The 25,704-nt window shown below is 52.5% G+C and overlaps 7 protein-coding genes across 7 annotated transcripts; 3 read left to right on the top strand and 4 right to left on the bottom strand.

Moving 5' to 3' along the window:
* Positions 1–95: 95 nt before the first annotated feature.
* BO66DRAFT_389037 (M28 family metallopeptidase) lies at positions 96–3,109 on the bottom strand. The gene is made up of 3 exons (XM_025646706.1): positions 2,010–3,109; positions 565–1,940; positions 96–506 (listed from the first exon to the last, which is right to left on the bottom strand). The coding sequence occupies exons 1-3, from the start codon at positions 2,887–2,889 to the stop codon at positions 450–452; spliced, it is 2,313 nt and encodes a 770-aa protein (XP_025507276.1). The 5' UTR covers positions 2,890–3,109; the 3' UTR covers positions 96–449.
* Positions 3,110–3,333: 224 nt separating this feature from the next.
* Positions 3,334–5,544, bottom strand: BO66DRAFT_389036 (RTC4 family protein). Its single transcript, XM_025646705.1, has 2 exons — positions 3,922–5,544; positions 3,334–3,863 (listed from the first exon to the last, which is right to left on the bottom strand). Exons 1-2 carry the CDS (start codon positions 5,175–5,177, stop codon positions 3,581–3,583), a joined length of 1,539 nt encoding a protein of 512 aa, XP_025507275.1. The 5' UTR covers positions 5,178–5,544; the 3' UTR covers positions 3,334–3,580.
* Positions 5,545–5,864: 320 nt separating this feature from the next.
* Positions 5,865–10,312, bottom strand: BO66DRAFT_389035 (TMCO4 family protein). Its single transcript, XM_025646704.1, has 2 exons — positions 7,663–10,312; positions 5,865–7,611 (listed from the first exon to the last, which is right to left on the bottom strand). Exons 1-2 carry the CDS (start codon positions 9,892–9,894, stop codon positions 6,304–6,306), a joined length of 3,540 nt encoding a protein of 1,179 aa, XP_025507274.1. The 5' UTR covers positions 9,895–10,312; the 3' UTR covers positions 5,865–6,303.
* Positions 10,313–11,990: 1,678 nt separating this feature from the next.
* On the bottom strand, positions 11,991–14,367 carry BO66DRAFT_315055 (C6 zinc finger domain protein; the record flags this gene model as incomplete). Its single annotated transcript, XM_025643458.1, has 3 exons — positions 11,991–12,928; positions 12,987–13,264; positions 13,316–14,367. 3 exons carry the CDS (start codon positions 14,365–14,367, stop codon positions 11,991–11,993), a joined length of 2,268 nt encoding a protein of 755 aa, XP_025507273.1.
* Positions 14,368–18,183: 3,816 nt separating this feature from the next.
* BO66DRAFT_435391 (putative mannosylphosphorylation protein (Mnn4)) lies at positions 18,184–19,447 on the top strand (the record flags this gene model as incomplete). The annotated part of the gene is made up of 7 exons (XM_025650846.1): positions 18,184–18,340; positions 18,425–18,434; positions 18,501–18,524; positions 18,584–18,728; positions 18,787–19,098; positions 19,150–19,277; positions 19,330–19,447. 7 exons carry the CDS (start codon positions 18,184–18,186, stop codon positions 19,445–19,447), a joined length of 894 nt encoding a protein of 297 aa, XP_025507272.1.
* Positions 19,448–20,360: 913 nt separating this feature from the next.
* Positions 20,361–23,332, top strand: BO66DRAFT_367232 (putative C6 transcription factor). Its single transcript, XM_025645292.1, has 2 exons — positions 20,361–21,113; positions 21,191–23,332. The coding sequence occupies exons 1-2, from the start codon at positions 20,481–20,483 to the stop codon at positions 23,051–23,053; spliced, it is 2,496 nt and encodes an 831-aa protein (XP_025507271.1). The 5' UTR covers positions 20,361–20,480; the 3' UTR covers positions 23,054–23,332.
* Positions 23,333–23,697: 365 nt separating this feature from the next.
* Positions 23,698–24,536, top strand: BO66DRAFT_315462 (putative oligosaccharyl transferase subunit Dad1; the record flags this gene model as incomplete). Its single annotated transcript, XM_025643474.1, has 3 exons — positions 23,698–23,997; positions 24,132–24,239; positions 24,450–24,536. The coding sequence occupies 3 exons, from the start codon at positions 23,698–23,700 to the stop codon at positions 24,534–24,536; spliced, it is 495 nt and encodes a 164-aa protein (XP_025507270.1).
* Between the last annotated feature and the right edge of the window lie 1,168 nt (positions 24,537–25,704).

Raw genomic sequence — 25,704 nt, 5'->3', positions numbered from 1 at the left:
GGCGGCGCGAGGGCGTGTGACCGGAAAGAAGATGATCAACATGCAAAAAAACCCACTTGCTCTCCGAATCATTGTTCGGGGTGTTTTGCAGCTTACTCGAACTAAACTGGCTGCTTATCTGCTCTAACTAAGGCGCATCGACACTATATTCCGATTCCCGGTCTGTGACATTTCAACTACATGTTGATGCTTATGGCTGCTACCTTAGAATGCTTCCCGCCCTTCTACATCAAACTATATCCGACTTGACCTTATGGTTGATTGCTCTTGCTTTCAACAACTGATGTCCCAACAGATTGTAAGTTACCAAAAATTGTCTACGATCAGACAGTCTCAATTTACAAGGTGAAACAATCTCCGATTCGCCAGCCCCTCTTGCTTGGTCCTTGCATGCATGCACTTCCCGGTCAGCTGGCATGCAATCCTGCTGGCCCCCTCATACACATACTCTACTGCAGCAGCCGAGTGGCCGCTTCGATGCGCTCCAGAATAATTGAGCGCCATTTCTGGAAACCAAAATTAGCAACATCCCTCACATTCTACCAATAGCAAGCGAGAACATACCTGAGAGTTGGTCAGATCGCCCGCCTCCAGACTCTCCACCAGGCCCGGGTAAGTTGCCCCGGAATAGCCGGTCCAGATGCCTGGGGCAAACACGACGTGCTTGTACCAGCTGCGGCCATCCAGCCCCGGCTGGTACAAGAACTGCTTCTCGATGCTCTTGTACTTATCGTTCACCACACGGATCTGGAAGAGCAGCCGGACCTTCTTCCACCAGTGGTACCACGGCACATCCTCGCCCAGCTGCGAGGCCAGGTCCGCCGCATGGGCCTCAAACCGCGCGGCCGCCGCTTGGAACTGCGCAATAGCCTGGTCCAGCGGCGCAAAGTCGAACGATGTGCCCTTGGGGAGCTGCTTCGCCACCGGCTTGATCTGGCTGAGGTACTGCTCCAGCCCCAGAGCGTAGTCAGTCGCATTGAAGGCAATGATCGGGGTCTCGATCAACTTGGCCGCGGCGAGCGCCCAGATCTTGGTGCATGCCTCGTGGTATTTCCAGCTTGGATCGCCGAACCGGTCCATCCAATCGAAGCTATCATAGTTCGAGTGGTAGTGGTACACGGCATCCGTGGGACCACGCCCGAAGCCAAGATCGTAGCTAGCCACGCCCGCAAAGTCCTGGAAGGCTGTGAAGTCGCTGCCGCTACCCATCGTAGCAATATGGCCATCCCAGACATCCCGCACGGTTTGACCCGGCACAGTCTGGTTGGGGGACTGCACCAAGCCGGTCACCTCGTAGATAAGCTGGTTCATCAGCGGGCTCGCCCGTGGCTCCAGCAGGGTACCGGCCGCAGCCACATCCACGTTCAAGTAGGCAATGTTGGCCTTGGAGAGCCACGGGAGCTGGTCTTCCACCCACTCCGTCGAGCCCAGTAGTCCGTACTCCTCACCATCCCAGCTGGCGAAGACAATGGTTCGAAGCGGCTTCCAGCCCGCCTTGAGGGCCTCTCCAAAGCTGCGGATGACCTCATTCAGCGCGGCCGATCCACTATTGGGGTCGCCAGAGCCGCCAGCGATCCACGCATCGCGGTGGTTGCCCAGAATCACCACCTCATCTTGGATGTGGCCTTTTACAACCCCAATAACATTCCAGAGGGGTGTCGTCACATACTCCTGCTCATTGTACAAGTTGATGACGACATCATCTGGCGTAGGACCGATATTATACTCTACACCCTTGGATCGCAGCTTACCGCCCTGCCACCACTTGTTGAAGTCCGAGGCTTTGGGACCATGACCATTCAGTGCCTTCAGAAGTGGGATCACCTCCTGGTACGAGATAGGCAGCGAGGGAATGGACGGGATCGAGTTGAACGGGTCCTGTCGCTCACAGCCGGGCTTGGAGGCATACCCGGGGGTAGTCGGGTCACCAGGCGCTATGCCTAGTTGTCATGATCAGTCACACCGGAGCCAGGATGCAGCTGAAAGTAGGAAAGGAGGAGTTTACGTACTTAGGAACTGCGTACTACCACGCTGCACGGCGCTTGGGTTCCGCGCGGGACCCTTGGGATACGCCTCGTAGCCGTTCTCCTCGGTGATCTCCCCGTCAGACTCCGGGTCATCATACAGGATGACGCCCACCATCCCGAGCTCCTGCGCCCGCTTGACCTTCAGCCCGCGGAAGATGCGGCCATACTTGCAGATGGCGATCTTACCGGCCAGGCTGACGTTCGCATCGATCAGGTCCTGGAAGTCGTACACGGTGCCGAAGTTGGCAAACACAAAGGGCGCCGTGACGTTCCCGCTCGCCGAGTATCCGTGGAAAGTCGGCACGCGATCCGTCAGGTTGGTCGTGTGGTCTTCCTCGAGGATGTCCTCTTCCAGGGTGGCCTCAAAGGTCACCTCGGTGGCATCGCCGTTCTTCTTCAACAGGGCCAAGCGATGATCTACGGGGTAATTGAGGAAGATGTCATAGGCGACAATACTAGTGTCGTCGATTCCGAACTCCTGCCAGCGTTCCTGAGTCCATACGGCCTGGCTCAGGTTCTTGCCAGCCAGATGGGGACCGGCGGTGTAGTAGCTACTCCATTCCCGAGCCTTCTCGGCGGATGGGGTCTCGTGGAGCAGAGCCTGCAGCTCTTCGAAGCCCAGACCATGGCCGTGAGGCCAGGAGGCATGAGGGAATGGATTCGCCCAGGGAAGGTAGGACCAGATGGACCCATGTTCACGAGGAAGAATGGCAGAGGGGACGAGAAAGAAAAGGACAGAGACAGCAAGGATAAAGCCCAGGACGAAGTTACAGGATCGTCGAAGGGCGTGGTGAGGGTATCGGTACTGCCGAGGCGCGATAGCGACACTCGTGAGCAACGGAGTGGATTCCGAGGGAGCCATGGCTTTCTCCCTCATCTCGGGTACCATAATGTGTTTCAAAATGGATCAATCTAGACCCAATGATGGAAGAGACAAAAGATAGAAGAACCAGCTAGCTAGCCAGCACCCATCGCAGGAAGAATGAGGAAGCGAGAGAGAGAGAGAGGGAGGGAGGGAGGGAGAGGAGGAAGAGGAGGAGAGGAAGGAAAAGCAAGTGGGCAGCTAACGTTCGTTAGGTGAGATGACGACGAGGTTATCAGCTCCAGTTGGATCTCCGCAGATGAATCAGCGTCTATCTTATCACTGCACTATCAGTCACCTGCTAAACCTGGTCTAGCGTCAGCTCCACACCGTGACAGTCTCGGCAGTGCGGCATCCTTCATTCCGTTCCATGGATCTTTTGGAGAGTTATTGTAGTTACTGTACGCTAATCTCCCAACTGATTTACTCACAATCACGGAATCGCACGCCATCATCAAGAATCCACTTCCTGCTTTTCACGTAACATTCCGCTGATGAGAGCCCCCCCCCCGGCTAGTTTCACTCAAACAGATAGGTATCAATCGTAGAACATAGAATGTACATACATACATACAGCGCACCGCCAACACGCCCCTACCGATGCACAAAAAGGACCATGCAAGGAGTAACAGATAGGCTGAGACAAAAAAAGAGAGATTTTCCCGCCCAATCATCAAGCCGCCAATTACAATCAAACAGACGCTGTCTCTTCCACGTTCGATCCATCTGGCTCCTCAACCGTGATCTTGTCATTCAATGCAGGATTCACAGTTTCGCCGAGCTCCATACTGTCGCGTAGAATCTGTCTCGCCCGCTCGTCGCCCACCTTCATGTCCTCCTTGACAAGCCTCATCGCTAATTCGGGGACTAGTACGGCCTGTGCATACCCGGCGACGCCTGCCGTGTTGATAATATGGTCCTGAGGGCCGAGGCGACGCAGTTTGCGAGCATACCGTGCCATAATACATTCGAGCCTAAAGTAGTGATGCATTAGTCGCGCAACCGAGCAACAAGAGGAAGGGGGTCACTCACATCAGGGAAGAACCGCGCGTTCCGTAATAGCCGCATGAAATATCCTCCAGTCCATCACTGAGCAAATCAAGCTTGAAGTTCTTTGCTTCACCAGCCTTCAACTTGGTGTCCAAGATGTTTCTATAAAATGACGAGCTTCCCGGCTCCAAGACCCGGTCGAGTCCCTCCAAATGCGGCTTGATCCGGTCCTCAAATAATTCCCAGTCGATGGTCGGATAGCCTTTCTCTTGCCACTCTCTCTCGCCGGCTGTACTCTTGTGGGATTCACAAAATCGTCGTTGTTCGCGCATCCGTTGCTGCGGCTGTGCTTGAAAGCGTTCGAGGAGCTCGCGGGGCACCGGCTCTTTGCACCACGGACACAGAGAAGGCTCCGAGGTGTACATCTCGTCGTCGGAGTCGAGGGAGGGATCGTCAAACCGAGACAGCTCCTGCAGCAAGGTTGACGATGCGGAGCTCAGCGCCCCGTCGGACAACGAGTCACTATCATCGAGGACTAACGAGACAAGGTCACGAGCGGAGGGAGTAGCGAACGAGGAGCCGGAAGTGGCAGTCGGAGGAAGGGGAGGAGGCGCTTTGAATTCGGGTTTCGGGCTAGAGTCCAGGGCACGCGGCATCTTAAACCCCTCCTTTGAACTGCGCGATTCACTTGCGCCAGTCGAGTTCTTTCTCAGCTTTCCGTTCCGCGCACCAGCCGAGGGGGACTGCGAGGCCGCGGGAGACGTCCAGCTCGGTGTAGAGCCCGTCCCGAACGATTTCCTCGAGCCATAGCTGACCGCGGGCTTCCGTCGTTTGGAGCTCTGCGATGACCGGAATTGCGACGAAAAGAGGACATCCTCCCCGTCGCTTGTCAGATCTGCGCCATTGAATGTGTCCACGAATGTCCTCTTGCGGTCCGAGGTGGCGGACTTCGCCTTCTTTGTCGCGGGTCTTTGCCGGGAAGCCCGCGGCGTCTCCTCGCCTTCAGGTGAGCGTCTGGCAAGTTTCTCCTTCAATGTAGGCCCGGTTCGGGCCGTATAACGACTCGGCTCGCCCAATTCATCGTCCGACAGCTCGGTGGGGGTGTGACCTTCGTCTTCGCTTGTGCTGAGGGGCTCGTCATCCGTTGCCGGTTCAGGTCGCGAGCTTTCTGGTAGGCTTCGCTCGTGGGTGCGAAAGCTCGTGAGGAGATGCCCTCCAGGGATGGGATCGTTTCTGGTCAATCGATTCGAGGCGAAGCTCGAATTGGGCTTCACTCTTGCGCGTGTGGTAACCGACATGACGGATGGCGGTTTGACGGACGTGGGGGGAGAAGGAAAGAGGATATCGTGGGTTCGGCAGTTAGATCAATTAAGAGGTAGGTGGGTACAAGATGAAGATGCGAGTGGTGTGCTGGGAGCAGTATTGCTTGTTCAGATATCGGAGGGATGTGTTATGCGGAGTGCGTTTTGAGCGTGCTTTTTCTTTGTGGTGGTATAAGGAGTGACGGGCGTAACTCGGTAAACATACGACAATCTCGCTGATAAGAAGAAGTCAATCCAGAATATAATCAGCTCACATGAACTAGTACCATCAAGGTAGTATGTACTCAGAAATCAAGGCAAGGAAGCAATAGTATGTCCAATAAGGGCGGGTATTCGAGGTAAAAGGAGAAGCAAGAGGAGGATTCGGAAATGAAAGATGCGGTCGAGGAGGGACGCGCGCGGGTGACACGCTATCGGCGGCCCTTCTCCGCACGGCAGCTTGGACGGTGGGCGGATGGAGATCCTCCCGCGAAGACACATTCTGCCTTCATGCAATACGAGTACACCAACCTTCGCCACAAACAGCTGCTGATTAATTTGTACTACAATGTTCCCCCTATCAAGCTAAGGTAGGCACATCCCATACAGGGTTTATCCCTGTTTTGCGAGACGCTTGCGGAGCTATCGGTAAGGCACCCTCCAAACTTGACGTTCAAAACTTATGCGAGTTGTATATAAGGTATAATATGTAATTAAGTAGACAAATATTGGTTCCAGATTGAGACCCATATAGAAAGGTAAACAGCGGGCCTGAATCCCCTGGGCAGCGAAAATTAATGGCCTCAAAACACGTCAGAGATAGCCTCTGGCCCGGAAGAATGGGGGAGAAAGTCGACGGTCAGACACGGAGAATCGAACCGCATGGCTTGCAACAGAATCAGCAACAGTAACGCAGTTTCATGCCTAAGCTTTCCGGTTGGCCATATCAGCTGTAGACGTGGCATGTAAGACACAAAGAAGAATCGAAACGAATCGGAAACCCAGGGTAATCTGGTAGAAGAGGCCGTCAACCAAGACACTGACTCAGCGCTTGAGCAACGTCAGCATGTACAATAATGGAAGTCTCGTTCACGTCATAGTAGCATATTCTCATGCCTCGTCATTACTCGAAAGTCATCTGAATTTCACTTTCATCGCCATCTCCAATGTCGTGTTCGGCCCAGGCGTTGGGCTCCAAAGCCATAGCACCCATGGTACTAGCACCCAGAGCAGGCATCGTGACTGCGGACCGAAGCTCGGGTCTGGCAGGGTGGGCATCATATGAGTTGGAAGCCCCGAACGAGGAATGAGTCCGCGTCGGTGGCTCGTGAAAGGAAGTATCAAAGGTCATCTCAACTTCCTCTTCGTGATGCTGAGAGTACGGCGGAGCCTGGCGGGAAGGACTATGGCTTTCTTGCTTCTCCGGAATCGTCTCCGGTGGAGGCGGGCTGGGCTCGTAAGACCTTGTCGCTTGAGATTTCGATGGTGTTAGGGCAGGCGATGGACTCGCGGGAGTGCTCAAGTCCAATTTCATGGGTGGAAGGGTAGATTCAAGCTGTCTAACTTCGAGATTCTCTGAAGCGAGCTCAGCCCGGATGGCATCAATATCAAACAATACTGAACCAGTTCCGTTATTGGTATCGGTAGAGCTCCGTGCTGTGGCATCATTGCGATCCACATCATATGTCTCCCATTTCTTCTTCTGTGCAAGTTTGCCACGCTTAAACAATCCGAAGCGCTTCTTCTCCGGCTTTTGCTCGGCGTCACGTCGTGCCTCGTCAATCTCACGAATGAGCTCCCTTTGCCGCTCGGCATGATTTTCCGGGTCAGGGTCCTCGATCTCTGCGAATTCCTCGCTCACAACCTCCCACCCGACCTCCTTGAGCAGCCGGGGAATTGCGGTACGGTAGTCCATGTGGCCATTGACCAGTTTCGTGAGATCAAAGTTCTCCAGTCCTGGAATGCCTTCTATGGGAGCGAGGCCTGCTACCTTCATGATACCGCCACTTGTGGCTCGGAATAGATATCCCAGAATCCAATCATTCGAAGCGTAACCATTGACGAACCGACCAGAGATGACACTGCGCGCCTTGAGATATTCGTCCCTATTGGCCACCATGGGGGACCCGAAGAGGTAAACATTTTGCACCAATCCGTATGCGCCCTTGTCTGCAAGTTCCTTCAGGCAAGAGAAGATAACCCTAGCACCAAGAGAGTACCCCACAAGCGTGACAGGTCTTTTCCCTAGATTATGCACCATGAGGGAGTCTGCAAGAATCAGACCGGCCGCATTTGCGCGAGTGAGCGAGACATTCCAAGGATTGTCAATGAGGTATGACAGCTTGGTAAGTACAAGAGGCAGCTGCAGAGACGCCATCAGAGCTACCAGGACAGTCTGTCCTAGGACTTGCTGAAGACCTTGCGTTAAAGCCTAGAATTTATCGTTAGCCCTGCTGTCGATTCAGCTAATCTATAAACTCACCTCCGTGGCTAGAATGTTTATAGTATCTCCCATACTCCGCAGCATTTCAGGCTCCCATAAGACTGAGTACAGATCACCCATGATGGGGTCAACGGTGCTGAAGGGCAGCCGTACATCATCTACTTTGCCGGTCATCCAGCCAGAGACAGTGATAATCAGATTTACCCTCTTGTTGTTGTGCAGAGGGCGGTACTCAAAGGTCTGCACTGCTCCCATTCTTCTCTGTGAAGCTCTCAAGCCAATCGTACTCCCAGTAAGTGTAGCACCAGAAGCTATCAGCGCTGTGCCTCCAACACCGCCGAGGAACGCACTTGTTCCTGTAATACCAACGGTGGTAAACCCGGCTGCTAAGCCAGCACCGATGACTGGAGCCAGCAATCCGGCGGAGAGGCCGATTACCAGGCCACCACCCACTGTGGCCAAGCCCATAATCATATATTTATGTTTCAGCGCCATCTTGCGTCTCTTCTCCATATGTTCAGTCTCGTCCCAATTCTCCTTATCTGCAGCCTCTTGCATCTCAAGAGCATCGATCACACGTTTTTCAAATCGGGCAATCTGCAGCCACGGTACTTCCATTGATTCACCTACTCTTTCGAGTAGGGTTCGTGAACGGGCATCATAGGCAGAATCGGCGATAAGGACGAGAAACAAATCGCAGAGCACGGTCCATCGCAGATCAATATCGATCTTGGCCGAGGTAGGCAACTGGGATGGGGTCCGAACCTCCGGAAGATCTTCCCCCTCATGTGTCTCGTAAGGTGGCGGAGATCTTGACCTGGATGACTGGTCCAATTCTGTTGAGATACTACTCCGGTACTCTTCCCTGAGGCGAGGAGACGTAGGCGAAGACATAGATCTCTTGGGTGTATCAGTCTCATCAGCTAGAGGATTCTTAACGCGGGCATTGCTCATGAGCGGTCGAACGAGATCTGCGGGCTGCACGCCGTGTTCCGCCAACTGCTCAATCATGACCTGCTCCGCTGCATCAATCTCCATATGAGAATAGAGCCTGGCCATCATCGTTTGACTCCACTTGCGCATAGAGTCGATACCACCTTGTCTCGCCTTGCGGCACCCTTTGATGGAGGGTATTCTGTTCATGTCCAGGGCCATTTGCCACAATGTAAGCCGGGTGACCCCAACGTATGCGATCCTCTGGCTCTCGGTCAAAAGGTCTTTTGTAGCCTGCATCTGGCTTGTGGGGTCACGCAACTCCTCGTCTACCCCGGTGGAGGTCGCGTGGCTGTCCTTGAAGAGGTAACTTGTGTCTTCGTCCATGCTGGTCGCAGACTGGGCATCATCATCAAGCTGCACCCGAGTGTATCCTTTACCGGCCCCACCCAGGCCACTGTAAACAGCTTCATCGCCTTCTATGTCCCTTGAGCCCTTTGCCACAAGTCGGCCGTAGTCGTCATAAACATCCATGTCGCCCAGAGCAGGCATCTCCTTCCAGCCTCCATCATCATCCTCCTCATCACTCTCCTCCTCATGATCTGCCGCTGTGTTCAGGCGCTGATGCGACCATTCGGATGGCTCCAGGGACTTCCGCTTGGTCTTGTGAGGCTCGATCGAATGCACTGCATCATCTTGCGATGGAGTCTTCGTATATGGCGGTGGAGGCTCCTGGTCCCTAGGGTATTCGCACGTCTCGCGGGCCGCAGGAAGATTTGTTGAAACTTGAGGTAAGACTTCCTTCTCTTGTACGGCAGGCGTCAGAGATGATGGAGCTGTTCCTTCCCTGTCATCTTTCCCAACGACCAGTGGCTCTGCCGGTGTCTGTTCACTAGGCGTTGACTGCTTGGCCGCGATATCGTCTGTGCTCAGGTGTCCATCTTCACCGTCGCTCTCGCTCCCCTGGCTCTGGGGAACATCATGACAGGTCTCCTCACTCTCAGAAGACACCCTCCTCGGCCGCACCCGGATCGGTAATCCAAAATCGTCAAGCTCATCCTGCTGCTGCTGCTGCTGCTGCTGCTGCTGGGTTTGCGAGCTAGTCGCCGCCGTGGCTAATGCACTGGTGGGCGCTGCCGGTTTGTCTGAAGACGCCTCCCCCCTTTCTTTATGAACAGCGTTGATTTTGACATCTTCCTCCGATGATATATCAGGTGTCTCGCTTGGCGAAACAGGGGCATTGGTCAATCCCTTCAAGGCGCCCGAATGGTGTGACAGATCGGCAGTGTCGTCGTCGACAGACTGGTCAACAGGACTGGGACTGGAGACTGCGCTCATTCTTCATTTGAGTGTTTGATATGCCCCCCACACTGGCTCGGAACAGAGAAAGAGTTATCACTTTTCTTTAGCTCGGAACCACACTTCAGGTGGATGTGCTCCCTCTAAGTTTCTATCCCTAATACCACCGTGCTGCAGGTTGCGATGTGGTTTGCCGACCACCCATTCGTGCGATGTCTCCGGCTGCGCTCGACGCTTTTCGACAACTCGCTTGAGCTCTCGTATGATCCGGGGACAGGTCGAAGGAAGGAAGGGAAGGAAAGGTGGTTGGCAACCAGGTATCGGGGTCGGGGAAGGTTTCGAGGGCTGGCTGATGATACACACTAACAAAGCCAGCAGAGAAGCAGGCCGCGGAGGTGTCAAGGTTGAGTTCAAGGGACTTGGAATCCCGGGTGGAGCACGCGGAGGGGGGAGATTGGTGGGTGGCTGATCATGAACGAGGGGGGGGGGGATGGGACGATCAGCCAAGTTTCCCGCTGATGGTTAATTGAAGGTGGCAGGTAGCGAGAGGCAAGGGAGTCTACCTAGTAGCTAGTCTGCAATGCTTCCTAGTCAGTCAGCAGTACAAACGAATCCGTTTGGGGCCGAATTGGAAACAAGCCTGCGACCAAGCCAGGTACGTACTGTGCAGTGGAAATTAGTGCTCAAGTACAGTAGACTACACCGTAGTAGTGAGTGAAATGGTGGCCCGCATGGGAAAGAGAGGGAGACAACTGGAACTAGAGTCCCGCAAGCGGTCTTAGTGCACGAAATGGAGACAGAGTTATCTGGTGGTGATAGGAGCATCACGTCACGTCCTGTGGCTGGCAGTTCAGCTGACGGCCTTGCTGCAAATTGATCGCTGCATCTTGGAAGATAAATAGATCAACGAAAGACCAACGACAGCGATAGGACGATGATTGACCACGTTGGTCTGCGTTAAGGGAATGTAAATCGATGGGATTGATTGACAGTGTTTATCCCCGCCCTTACTGTAAGTTTACGCGGCCCCGTCACAGATTCATTACATAAATAAACTACATGCATTCGCATCGCTTGGTCGGACTCGCGCTGCTCGTCCTACCTGCAGTGGCCAGGGTCTTCAAGTCTCCTTCAATTGATCATCTCAGACGCCGAATTATGTGTTATTGATCAGTTGTATGACACAAAGCTTAACAATCGATTCGAGATCTCTTGGCGTGTTGGGCTGCAATTATCCCGACCAGGTACGGATCTCGGTACCTCGCTCAATATCCAACCCGGTCTCGATATGCACTTGCAAAGGCATGGCAGGCATCTTATAGCCTTACAGGCATCAGCACAGTGAGCATGCTTGTGTCACGCAAAGTACGCAGGTCATTCCATGTCAACCACATCTTGAAGGCATATAGAAAGTAAATAGGTACTGTACCATAGAATAGGTGACACTCACTAACTAGCTAACTACTTACTATTGGCATTTGACCGTCCATCAAAATGACCAGGGTAAGAACTTGCTTATATGTGGTAGGCGCACTCAAGGCCTAGCGAGATAAGGTACGCCACGGAGCCCAATGCCTAATGCTCCCACCATCAGGTCTGTCGAATGAAAAAGTGCACGATTTTTCTCGAGTAACGTGAAGGGAAGAGCATCTCCACTACTGAGTCAGCGCTTTCCGATCATTCCGGCGCTCTAGACATGTAACCCCACGCTTGTTTTCTTGCTGCTCTTAGGCAAAAGGGAACAGAGACCTATGAGTTACTAGGTGAGGAAGGCATTGCCAAAGCCTCGGTGACTTTCTGGGTAGTAATTATCCCGCTTTTCGGATCGTCGGAAGTTCCATGTCGGCCGATGTCCGATGACAAGCTTCCATAATCCCTACTTTATAAGCGTCAATAGTGAGCGGGGAACTGCTTTTCAAGTGGGATGCTAATTTCTTTTCTGCCTTCTGACAACTTGGGGTTATCTTTCTCCTGGGGGCTGACGGCTGTTTGCTCCCAGCCTGTTACTGATTGCTCTTCGATTACTTCGATTCACTTTCAACGGCATTTAGCAGCCATTGCGACGGCACAAATGGAACTTTTATCGAATATGCAATAATGCATCTATAGACCGCATCTATGGTGGACAAGGGCCCTTAAAAGCCAGGCAAAGTGGGTAACGCAAATACGCTCCCGTCCGGGAGCCAGTCGTCCAGCTCCATGCCTGTCTTAGGAGGTGACGGATTACCCTGCAGACTACTATCTGATGGAGTCCGCTGTTGCTGCTGCTGCTGCTGCATTTCATACACATAACGAGGGGACATCACGGGGTTGGGTGTTTGGTAGCTTGCATATTGGCTAACATTAGCCACATTCCGGAAGCCACCTTGGTCTGGCGACCACATCGAATCCCCAACAGGTGCCGGTACGCCATAACCTCCAGCAATTGGATGAAAAGGCGCGATTGGCAGATAATTCCCGAGCGGCACCGGTTGGTGAGGAAGTTCAAATGGCGATTGATTCTGGCTCGGGACGTTCGGATGGGACATTGATGCTCCTGCATTGATTGTTGGGCCGAGTCCAACTGCTTTCTGCATGTTTTGATGCTGCAAGCGGTCATACCAATTTCGAGCCTTGACCGCAACCACGTAATACCATCGACTCGGGATTTTGAACTTCTGGCCACCGCTAGCCTCTGCCAGTTTCTGCGTCATTGCATCTAGATACTTGTCGACCTTGACAGTTTCTGCTGTGATGAACTCTCCAAGGGCACCTGCGCTGACTGAGAAGTATATCTTCAGGAGAGACATCATCGCCGTCCCGACCCGGGTATAGATCAGATTCGGGATCTTGCGCAACATCTCGGTGTCACAGCTGAGGAAGAAGTCCAGCATCTCATGGGCGGCATTCATCCATTTTATCGTGATGTCTACGCGCACAGCGCTGAGCTGTGAGCCAGCCGATTTCACCTTACCCTCCGGGGAGGGAAGAGTATAGTATTGTTGTTTGATTGCATCTGGATCACGATACCCTTCGCCGACGGCCAGTTCATAGATCGCAAGATTGGTGTAATGATATTCAAAAGTCATGGGGACTGATCACTATCAGCTACCACCAACTTCCCGTCAGGGTTCGCCGCACGACAGACTTACCTGTGAGCATATCAAGCGGGAGCTCTTTACGCCACGATAGCATACGGTTGTCAAACCACCTCAGAACGGCCTGAAGGCGCGACTCTGTCAGTGGCGCGGTTGAACTGGTATCGTCGAGACCGAAGGAGGCCATCGACTCATCCACTATTCGCTGAAGATCGAACCAGGTGGCCATATGCCTATCTACTGCATTTGGTGATCGCTCCAAGTGCTTCACGCACTCAGCCATCCAGTCATTGAATAAGAGCAAATTCGGTCGGCGCGTTTTCATCGCAACTCTGTATATCGGTTAGCACAACTGCATCTGTTTGCACGAACGCTTGCCTCACATAGATGTCAGATGATAGCAGTACAGTATCGTCCTAGCCTGTTCCGCCATTTGCTCGTCATAAGTGGCCCTTTTGTTTGCTCTGCGATCGTTGGTTCTGTCTACACGACGCTTTGAGGCCAATCCAATCTCCAACGCCATTGTAGCAGCAATGTGCGTGTACTGATAAAACTGCAGCTTCAGAGGCGAGTCGGGCGGGTGATAGAAGACGATCATGATTAGCAATGCCTGCACCAACTCCAAAGATTTATCTCCATTGATGAAGAATCGCTCCGCATAGACTCGGATGATCTCCCGGTTCAGAATGGCAGCCAACTGGCCATCCAGAGCAACGCTCGCTGCAGCGACAACGGACAGGAACAAGACCGGCGCTGAATTGCGCAATTGAGTGGCAGTCGTATGTGGGGGCAACACCACTATTGGCGCAAAGGCCGTGAGTTCGGTCACATAGAAGGCGACCAACTCATTCGCATACTCGAGAAATAATACGCCTCGATCGATGACATCCTCCCTCGGCATTGCATCGTATGAGTAGGGGGATGGCGCTGGATTGGTGATGGGGGCATTCACAGGACCACCATCATAGGTATTCGGATATGGAGACGTTGATGGGAAGCTGGGTGAGAAGTCCATGGGTCGAGCCGAATCTGCCCCGCTGCTATGGTCCTCTGCGATAGTGGAGATGGCCTCGCTGGGTTCAGCGGCCAATTCAGGCTCCCGGGAGTCCTCCCTTTCACTGCTCGCACTCTCTGCACTGCTTTCATCAACCCGCAGCCTATCTTTGAGGAGTGATCGCATCTGTCGCATCTCCTTTTCCAACTGGGCTACCCGGGAATCGGTTCGCTTACGCGGCCGCCGCCTCTGGGGTGCTACAAAGACGCAGGTTCTGTTTGCTTTCGCGCATCGTTGACATTGATTGGGAGTTGAGGCATCGGGTAAGCATCGGACTTTCAGGCCGCGACAAGATTCACAGGAGCGGTTCAATTGCGGGGTCGCGGCTGGTTGAAGCACGAGGTTTGAGTCGCCCGGGAGCATATTGGGTGTAGTCGACATCTTTTGGCCCCCACGTTTGCTCTTATCGTGCTGGTGCTGCAGGATATCTAGATCGGAGGCGATCGACAGTAGCTTAGAAGAAACAGGGGTCTGAGAGTGAGGTAATTGTTTGGGCCGCACTCGATAAATCTCTTAGCAGGTGTTCGCAATGGGCCTCATTCTTCTCGAAAAGGTCGTGTCAAACTGATCAATTGGGAGGGCTTTAGGCACGGGTATGGAGGAGTGGTGTCAAGGTCTCCATTATCGGTGCCGTGAATCACAATGATGGAAATGGGATCAAAAGACACCTAGACAGCTCAGTCGCAAAGCCCAGGCTGGACGTCTGCAATCAAGCGATGCTAGTCAGAATCAGCAGTCACATACCTAGAGTGCACGTTTGTTTATGGAGGACATCCAATTGGATGCCTAGCGATAAGGATTTCTGCACAAATCGCCATGTACCCCAGACGGCGATTAAGGTGTTTCCCAGGGTCACTGATATGCAGCTGAAGAGTGCAGCTGGAACAGTGGGACTCGAATTCAAGCCTCAGTCATGTGAGGCTCCAGCCTCCAGCTAGTCTAGTAGCTACTGGGGGGTGGGTGGGAGTGGAGAGAGAGGGGGGGACAAGAAATCCCCTGGCCTTCTTGATCAAACCATGAAGGCTGATAACCAGTGTCTTTCCCTCTGAGGGGACTTGGCGAATCCTCTGTGCAGGTTAGTGCAGTCGGTTTAGTTAAGTTGTCTGTTTGGATGACTGGAAGTGCGGAAGTGGAGAGACAAGATCAACTAGTCTAGATCAAGAAACACCCGGAGAGCACCTGCACTGGGCAGCCTGGAGTGGGCACTGTATACATGCTCTCAGTAAAGTTAAGTTGTTATGAGAGACCTGGGTTTGGAAGAATATCTGCAATGAAAAGCAGCAATGATACTCGAGTTAGTTCAGATGCTGTTTACGTTGGAAGCATGATATCGTGACTGTATGTACAAGCAATGAGTAGGTCAATTAGGGGAAGACAATTGTTGGAAGCAACTTCAAGGTTACGTAGTATCGAAACGAATACCCCTCTAAAAATCGCACAGCAAGTGTTAGTAGACTAAAGAGAAACTGAGCAAGGAGTTCTCATTGGAGGGGGCTAAGAACATAATCCAACTATAGTTGATAGAATGTCAAACTTGACGAATCACCGTCGTTTATATCCGTGCTACTAAATTCGGACCCTCAGAAAAAGGTCCAGTCCTTCCAGTCTTTGCACTCCCTGCTGCCCACGGGCAATTAATCCGCCGACCCTGAGGCTTTTCCTCGTTACCTCCCTAGGAAGCAGATAAGGTAACTTGAAGCCGTGCGGTCGACCTGGATGAACTATGAAGAGTCGAGTCGGAAATACGAAGTACTTGAGTAATTCAACTGGCAACCCTGGCTGTGCATTCTTCTTCCTTCTAGAATACAAGTCTCTCTACAGGGCTATGTACTGTACCTGGTAATATCAATTAGTCTTACTTACTTTAAGGCAGCATGAGATAATGCACTTCCCAATGTACTTCGACCACTTTAGAGCTTAGAGTTATGGATCTGGATCATGATATGATGGTGGAGTTGTGCTGATGGTCGCCAAAAGAGATATCCTATATGAAGTTCTTCTCCAAGGCGAAGACCGAAGGAACACGAAAGGACGAACTCGAAAGGAGGGATAGAGATTAATTAGTGTAATCGGTGTACGCCATATGACGACTGCCAATGTTGTATGAGCCCATGCCTGCGCAAGGATGTATTTGTGTATCCTGTATGGAAGGACGCCAAGGGCGGCGCTGCGATAACAAGTCGGCGGTACGGAGTAGCGGTACGGAGTACTGTACAGTACACTCGATACCTGGCAGATTAGATGGCTGTCATGGGCTCTATACAAGCATTCGGGGGCTTGCCAAGAGATATCCGGGGCTTGCGATCCAGAACCGATCTCCCAAAATGTCAAAGCTGGAGGTACTGGCAATTGTCTACGTTTAAACGGTATAGCTACTCTTCGACTCCACAACTCAAAGCTTACGTGGATCACCACATTACGGTGTCGCAGAAATAATGACTACCTGGCCTTTTAAGTTAGGGCGTTGGGCTGCGCGTGCTCATGCGAGGGGAAGATGCCTGGCAGGATCCGAGGCACGCAAACACTGTGATTAGGTCTGTCATCAAGCTTTAGCACCTGGTGCAAACCTTCAGCGGCCCATTCGGAGGGTAGTCCTTGGACATGTTCGACATTTCTGATTGAGACGAGATGAGCGACACTTGTGGAGGTCTAAGCACGTCTGAATCGGAGACTAGTCTGCAAAGGACCATATCATGTCTGTCGGCCAGACCCTCAAACCAACCGCAAGAATAGTGCAATGTTGCTGTAGGCTTGGAGAAGACTGACTGACTGACAGACAACACGGGTTCCCCTTCGTCAGGTGGGGAAATCCCCCACTTGAATCCCGGAAAGATTTTTTGCATTTCCAGAGCAGCAGCGGCGGCAGCGTGGGGAATCCATGAATCATGTCCTGACTTTTGATGAAGTCAAAAGCAACAGCAGATGTCGATTCCCAACTTCCGATCAGTGACCCCTATCTTCCAATTCCCGTGTTTGTTCCCGACGAAAGAGGCCAGTTGTCACGCGAGAATGAGGAGGGGGGAAATAGTGGTGGTTGAGAGGTGAAGAAAATTTGGTCAACGAAAATACCGGGCTTGGACTATGACGCGGCCCCAATCTTCTGGATTGAGATACCGAGACCGAGCCCCCCAGCCGCTATTGAAAAAAGCCAAAGGAATGGCTAGGCGGTGTTGCTTGTTGCCCTGCTATTGGTGACGACCGCCGCCTGCTGACGCCATGGTTCCTCCAGCACGGGCGTCGTACGTAGCACGGTGATATGAGATAAATTGGAAGAGACGTACAAACGTACTCAAGTACAATACTGCACATACCCCGTGTCTGTATGCTGTGTCTGCAGTGCGAGAAAAGGAACAATCGCATTTGTTATTGTTTGTCGCTGACCTCGAAACCCTCCCCGAGCAAGGAATGGAAGAAAGATAATTGCGAAAAGTAAAAAAGTGAGCCGGATCGGCGCGGTAATTCCATCCCCCATCGCCAAGGCTGGCAAGGCTGTCTGTTGCGTCTGCGCCGTCTGGTGTCTGTTACTCTTCTGTGGTGACGGTACTCCGTACTGCTGCCGCCCGCCCGGTTCTTGCCCGTCGCCACCATCTTTAGTTAGTTAGTTGGTTACTAGGTAGTTAAATGATCGGAAGGAACGGTAACGACAGTCAGTAAACTTGGGTAAGTTGGTAATTGCGCACGCGACCCCCTCGTCCTTCTCTTACGGTCTTTACTATTCTTGTACGCATTTTCCCTGCCGATCCCGGGTACTGTGGATCTGCTCATTCTCTGTCGTCGTCTCCGACCTTGTATTATTCTCCATTATTATTTGGTTGTGATCCTTGTCCTTTCAACGTCCTGTTCTTGTTCTCTTCCTATGCTCTTTCACAACTCGACTTCCCTTCTGACATATCATTCCATTCGAACCGCATCCCCTGTCTGGCTGCCTGGACTGGTCATCCTTCCTCTTAAAGGCATTCCTCTCTTGTCGCCGCGCTCATCCCTAGAAGTGACATCGGTACTGCGATCCCGCCCATACCGTATCATCACCACTCTCCCCCCCCCAGTCCCACGTCCTTATCTCCGGGCCTGTGCAACACAGGGTCAGAGCATGCAGTCGCCTTCTTGAATCGAACCTGATTGAACTATATATACATATATATTTTGTTTAAAAATATATATATATTCATACACACTCACATTTAGACGTGCCGCACTATGTGGTTTTCGACGCCCCGGTTACTCGCCGGACTTTATGGGTTATCACTGGCTGTCGTGGGGTCATCCGCTGTCGATGTTGATTTCATGAGCGTGAGGCCTACTGTGGCCAAGGAGTACTCTGGAAAAGGGGGAGAACCAGGTCCAAAGTATTTCAGTAAGTTTTGGCCCCGTCATATCGAATCGCGCCAATTTGCAGGCTTCCCGTAATTAGCTGAGGTGCATGCTGACTCTTTCCCAGAGGAATCAGAGTAGGTCACTATCTCGATTTTATGCTTGAGGTGCTTTCGAATTGAGCTGACATATACACTGGCTAGCTTTCACTACCATTATGACGGCCGGTAGGTGTTGGAATTGACCCGTTGGATGTAGCATGTGCTAACTTGGTCCGTGGTCGCAGCTTTGCCGATAAGCCTCTCTCGGACGAAGAGACCATTCCGCACCTGTCGGAACTCATCCGAACCTACCTGTCAACAATGGCAGACCTTGGTGCCGAGACATGGATCATGCATGGTACTCTTCTGGCATGGTGGTGGAATCAGAAGGTTGTCGTTACCGACTCCCATGGTCGCTGCGTTGTGCCTCCCGCTGACAGCTGATTAGATCTTCCCTTGGGACAATGACCTTGATGTCCAAATATCTGAGCCCACAATTCACTTCCTTGCCGATTATTACAACATGACGGAACACCATTTCGAGATCCCAGGGGTCGAGGGCGGACGAACGTACTTACTCGAGATAAATCCTAACTACGTCATCCGGTCTACCGACGATAAGTTGAATGTCATTGATGCGCGTTGGATTGACACTTCCTCCGGATTGTTTATCGACATCACCGCCGTGCGCAAAGATGACGACAGACGAGAAAGCGGTGACTCCGGTGCTCTGATGTGTAAAGATGGCCATCGCTTTGATGTAAATGGCGCGCAAACCACTGGCACAACATGGCAGCTAACCAGTTTACAGGAGACCGAAATCTTCCCGTTACGGAATAGTTATTTCGAGGGTGTCCCTGTCAAAATTCCGTTTGAATATGTCCGACTTCTCAAGAAGGAATATGGCTCGAAATCTATGACCGCTACCACCTTCCAAGGGTAAGTTGTCATGCCTTTGTCAATAGGCCCTCCAACTAAACCTCGAATCCAGGCACCATTTCAACGATGCCACAGAAGTGTGGGATAAACAAAGGAAACGGCAGTTTTGGCGCCGCCAGCCAGTCGACCTACCCGTCCGAACCACGCCGCTCGGGCCTTTGTTTCGATGAAACTCGAAGACTGTTTTCAAAGTTCAAGGCTCGTTGACGCATCTGGGCCTGATTATGACAGTTACGATCTGACCGGGTTCAATTTTTTTTGTATAGTCGTCACTTGTTTGCATATATATGGCGTTATCCTTCGGAACGCATACCATTTATTCGCACGTTGGATACATTCGGCGTTGGGTTCTATTATGCTTCTCCGGCCTTCTGTTCTATTCATTGGGGTCATTTCAGACTTTCTCTGTTACAAATCTAGAGTTTGGTGACTTGGCTTCCCGGAGTCTGGGCAACTGAACAATTGAGTCTACGGAGACTTTTGTGAATATATCAAATATATAATCTAGTATTGTCCGCGACATCGGCCCATGTACTGAACCACGGTTGATGCACATATCACAAGGGAAGCAGCAGGGAGGCTACTGAAGCGCCTGACCTTTGCACGAAGTCTCAGATCCACGGTCATTGCAAGGACTACGTTTGAGATGTGTCACGTATGCGAGGCTATAGGCAAAACTATCCCGTCGGTGAACTTGAACGTCAGGGGCTAATCGTTACCTATACGTACTCCATGATATAGCCATTGTATAATATCGGACGATGGTTCCCCGCTGACAGAAAGACCATCTTTCTTTTGCGAACAATAGAAATGACCCCACGCAAGTTAAATTGCCTGTACCCAACTTCTATTAGTCACGGACTAATTTACTGAAGTATGTTCATTGACAAAATGTCAGATGCACGTGATCGTATTTTTCCTTTATGATTACGTGAGGAGCTACCGTTCCTGGCCAATGGTGTTGTTCGAGACCTGAATCGACTTTCTTCCCCTCCCCACTATGAGTCGATGACTGAGGCACGGAAGTAGTTATTAGTTAGTGAGCTTGGCCCCGATCATAATAATACAGTAATCCGGACCGATTCACCTCCTTTGGTCTGATCAATAATTTTCTCTATTCCACTTCATCTCAGCGCAAACTTCCCCTGAACTGCCGCTGCCGCTGTCGCTGTTGACGATGTGGCATGCTCCACCTATACTGTCATGTCCTTCCATAGTCCACCACTTCCAGCACAACAACGCCCGCCTGTACCCACTGTGACCTCGCCAGCCTTATCTGCGACGCACTCCCGACAAGATTCGGAGAGTCTCAATCATGGCCAGGCTGCGATCGTTGTTGACCATCATACCGACCCCCATTCCTCGCACGAGCTGCATAGCATACGCAGCTGTGTTACCTGCCGTCGGAGGAAAGTCCGCTGCAACAAGCGATCGCCGTGCTCGAATTGTGTCAAGGCGGGGATCGAGTGTATTTTCCCCCCACCTGGAAGGGCGCCCCGCAAATCGAAGCGGCCACAAGATGCGGAGCTCCTGTCTCGACTCAGGCGCCTGGAGGGTGTCATCGAGCATCTGAACGAGAAACGAACAGCGTCGCTATCGGATACGCCTTCCCCAGGCCAATCGCGCAGTGAGAACGCGAGCACACAGGGTCCGCCGGCGCCTCACGCAGGCCCCGGCGACGGCGACGGGTGTCCGCTGATGCTGGATGCTGCTAATGTGGACCCCCGCAGGCCTATGCCCACGCGAAACATGGAGCATGAATTTGGACGACTGGTTATCGATGAAGGCCGGAGTCGTTATGTGAGCAATCGGTTCTGGGCCAGTCTCGGTGATGAGGTGAGCCGCTTTCTTGCTTCCTTTATGTTGTTTATGATGAGGCACTTTTCAGGTATTGACAGAGAAATACGTGTTAGATCGAAGAGCTTCAGGATATCCTCGACCCATCAGCGTCGGAGGACGAGGATTACCCCTCTCCAGAGTCGTCGTCGACTCACTCCGCCAACCATGACGGCTTCCTATTCGGATTTTACTCGCTTTCCCATTCCCTTCGCGGCTTCCTGCCACCATCGTCGAAGATCCCGGTGCTCTGGACTTTGTACTACGAGAATGTGGCGCCGCTGGTCCCCGTCGTCCATAAACCTACAGCCAAACAGCTTTTTACGATCGCAGCCCAGGACCCGGGCAGCTTAGATAAAAACCAGGAAGCACTTTTCCTGGCGATGTGCTTGGTGGCGGTCATTAGCTTGTCTCATGAGCAGTGTGTCATCCAGTTAGATGAGGACCGTGATGCTGCTGTGAAACGTTATCGATTTGCGGTCGAGCAAGCTTTGGCGAAGGCCAATTTCCTGAACACGCAGAACTTGATGTTACTGCAAGCCGCTGTCATTTTTCTCATTGGTATCCGTCGTGAGGATGATACTAAATTCGTGTGGTCTATGACGGCTCTCGTTCTTCGCCTCGCGCAAGGTCTTGGTCTTCACCGGGACGGGACGAAGTTCGGATTAAAGCCCTTTGATACGGAAATGCGCCGAAGACTGTGGTGGCATATCTGTTTGTTGGACATTCGGTCGTCCGAAGACCATGGCACTGATTCGCAGATCCACGAACGGATTTATGATACTCGGCTTCCACTGAACGTCAATGATGATGACATTACGCCGGACATGCAAGAGCCGCCCCCGGAGAGAATTGGCTTTACCGAGGTGACCTTCTGTCTGATCCGCTGCGATATCACAGTAGCCCTTCGGCGGGTGAGCTATGCCTGCCCTAATGGCCACTTCACTCCAGGTACTCGACCAGTGTCCGCGGATAACTGCGGAAACCTGATCAAAGCCATCAATGCCCGCATCGAGGAACGATACATCAAGCATTGTGACATGAACGTGCCAATCCAATGGGTTTGCGCTACAGTCGCTCGGCTCATTCTCACGAAACTATGGCTTGTGATTCACCATCCCATGACTCGGCCTGACCGTGACGTTGCTCTGACGAATGCAAATCGAGAGAGCTTGTTCGCAACTTCTGTGGAGGTTGCCGAATTCGCGCGCCTACTTGGGGCCGACAAGAACACATTTAAGTGGAGCTGGCTCTTTGCCACGAACATGCAATGGCATGCCATCGCATTTGTCTTATCGGAGCTCTGTGTACGCCCGTTGAGCCCTCTGACCGACCGTGCTTGGGAGGCTGTAAGCAATCTTTACCGAGATTGGGTACGCAACAGCAAACAACGGAAGGGCATGCTTTGGCGACCGCTGTCAAGGCTCATGAAGCGCGCGGCCGCTCATAGAGCAAAGCAAGAAGAGATGCGAACACAGCTGGGTCTCAATGTCGGCTCTTTTCAGTCTGTGCCATTCACTGGTGGCACTGGACCCTCAATTCTTCAAGCCCCTCCCATATTACCCCAGCCTCTTGCGCAACGAGAACCCCAAATATCATCTGCCATGCCAGAGGGGGGTACGTTGTCCAACACAAACGGACTTGATATCGATCTGCGGAAGGGGCCGATGGACGCAATCATCAATTTGTTCCCCGGTGTTGACTGGTTGTCTCCTCAAGCGGCAGCTATGGCGGCAGCCATGGAGCAGCCAACCACAACTTCTGGGGACGCATCGATGAACTCATTCGCCGGACCAGTGCCCATGCAGCAGAACGAGAACAAGCCGGACCCTCAGCTCAATTGGGATGAGTGGGATAGGGTCATGCACGACTTCCAGATGGATTTACAAGAAGCCAACACCGAGAACCCTTTTGCGAATATCTCTGACTGGCTTGCCTGATGCGCCTGTGCGGCAAGTAAGCGCACCATGCACCTGAAGTGTGCTTTATATACCCTCTAATCCAGCCGTGGCCCTAAGAGGCATTTCGCCCTTCGCTCGAGCGGGCTCAGTGTTGTGGTATAACTGGCGAACCTTCTCAATTATTCTCATACAAAACCCCCCTCTTCACGATGCAGAAATACCCCTCTCCAATCTTAATCACAATGAATCGATGAATATGATATAATGACTATATGTATAATAAGTCTGAATGTTACCAGGATGTTTCCTTGAGGTTGTATGAGACCTGGCCACGGTGACTACCATATCAGATCTGCTACAACCATGTACTGGATCATAGTACTCCGTAGAACACCCCAAACTTGCACATATCAGCGATCAGCAAACAGAACTTCGTGTAACGTACGGATACCGTACAGTGAATCTACTAGTAGATAAGCCCCGGCCGATAACAGCGCACATCACGTGACTCCGCGTAACGGACAGCTTGCGTAATGGATCCCCGAGGTACACCACCGACCGACTCCGCCGATATCCAGACACTCTCTCACCCTGTCAGTCTTTCTCTTTCTCACGATCTTTCACAACAATTGACTCCCAATCCGAGACGAGAGACCCAGGCAACCCAACCTCCAAAAAAAGCCATGCCTGCCAAACGCACCGCCGCCGCCGCCGGCCCCGTCCCCGCACCCTCACCTCCAACTATACCTTCATCCTCCACCACCACCGCTGCTGCTGCTCCTGCCTCCTCCTCCTCCTCCTCCCTCTCCTCCGGCCCCAAGACCCTAACCACCAACTCCTCCGTCCTCGACATCGCCCACACCGTGTGGCAGCAATACCTCGCCACGACCCCGCAGCGCACGCTCCTGCTCGACGCCTTCATGGGCTTTTTAGTCCTGGTCGGCGGCGTGCAATTCCTCTACTGTGTTCTGGCCGGCAATTACGTGAGCTCACTTACTTTTTCTCCTTGTGTCTTACCCCAAACCTTCCTTGTGTATTCGACTTTTGTGTGTCTGTATGCATGGCTGGGTATGTTATGGAAACCATGGCTAACTGTTTTCCTCCCTCCCAAACATAGCCCTTCAACGCCTTCCTGAGCGGCTTCTCGGCCGCGGTGGGCCAGTTCGTGCTTACCGCCAGTTTGCGCATGCAGACTTCCCCTTCTTCGGCTGCGGCTGCGGCGGTCGTGTCTGGTGGGAAGGGGGCGAAGGGGAAAGTTGCTGCGCTGGGAAATGAGACTGCGGGGGGTGGGATTTCGCATGAGAGGTGAGTTTTTTCTTTATTTTTAGGGGGTTGTGAGTGAATTGGGTTTGGGTGTGGGAGGGGGAGGGGGAGGGGGATTGGGTTGGGTTGGGTTGGGTTGGGTTGAATTCGGACTGAGCTGAGCTGGACCAAGCTGACTCCTTCGGGAATTAGGGCGTTCGCGGATTATATCTTCGGGAGCTTGATCTTGCATTTCTTCTGTATTAACTTTATTAACTGAGTGGATGCCCGGGTTGGATTTCGAGGGCGTGAAGGTAGTCAAATCGGGGGTGCGAGGTTGGGTTTGGGTGGGACGGATTTCGATGAGTGGGATCAGGACTATTCAAGGGTTAGGATAACTGGGGCTGGACTGGGCGCGAAGTGAAGGTTGCGGTTCGAAGAAGATCCCTGGTGGACTTGATGCTGTAACTCTGATCTGTCTGGTCTGGGTCTGGTCTGGCCTGATCATTCTGGTTGTAAAGTTAGTTGAAGGAAAAGAACAAGAGTCGATGTGTCGACTGTCTATGTTAGTCTCATCCTCGAGAGGTACCTGATTCCCAGTCATGGAAGTACTCGACTTTCCGTGGGATTCACTCCCGTAATTCACGTCCTGTCGGAGCAAGATCCCGGCAAACAGATGCGCGGTCTCCGTTGGACTCTCAATTGAAGTATGCTCATGTTCATGCTCATAACTCTTTGCCAAGATCGGGGTATACCTCTATATGTACTGTACATACAACAACAACAACAACAACAACAACAACAATCAAAATGCCCGTCCAGGTCTTCTTTTCACCTGGGGCTTCTTCACCACACTTCCCCCCCCTCCTCTTCCTCCTCCTGCTCCTCCACCACCTCCAGCTCCAACTCCATTGCGTGAAGAGCTGGAGGCAGTCACACCTCCAACACGGCGGGCTATGGCAGCCGGCCGACGGACCACGGAACTGCCCACTTCGATCTCCTGCCGGCGTCGGGAGGGGTCATTGCGCTCCTGTTCCCGCTGCTTTTCCGCGGCGGCCCGTTCCCGATCCGCGGCCATTTGCGTTTCGATCTCCATGCGCCGATTGAACTCCTGTTCGGTGACTCGGCGCTCGCGCTGAGAATAGCCCTTTTCTTTGACTGAGTAGAAGACGCCTCCGAGTTCGGCGAGCCACTGCATACAAGAATTTTCCACGGTCAGTTTAAGATCATCATGGCGATGAGGATGAGGGGGCAATGATGATGGGGCGGGATGGGAATGGCGGGGAATCAGAACTTACGTGTGGGTCGACAGCCGTGACGGTGGACATATACTCCTTGCTGGTGAGGATCAACTCATGATACACCACGTATTCGGGCACATAGCCCAGACCATACAGAGCACTCGTCGGGTGCAGCTGCATGCTCACGCTGGTGCGGAGATTGAGGAA

This window comes from Aspergillus aculeatinus (assembly GCF_003184765.1).
Source record: "Aspergillus aculeatinus CBS 121060 unplaced genomic scaffold BO66scaffold_7, whole genome shotgun sequence".
Taxonomy (NCBI): Eukaryota; Fungi; Ascomycota; class Eurotiomycetes; order Eurotiales; family Aspergillaceae; genus Aspergillus; species Aspergillus aculeatinus.
This window is presented reverse-complemented; position numbering and strand designations above follow the sequence as displayed.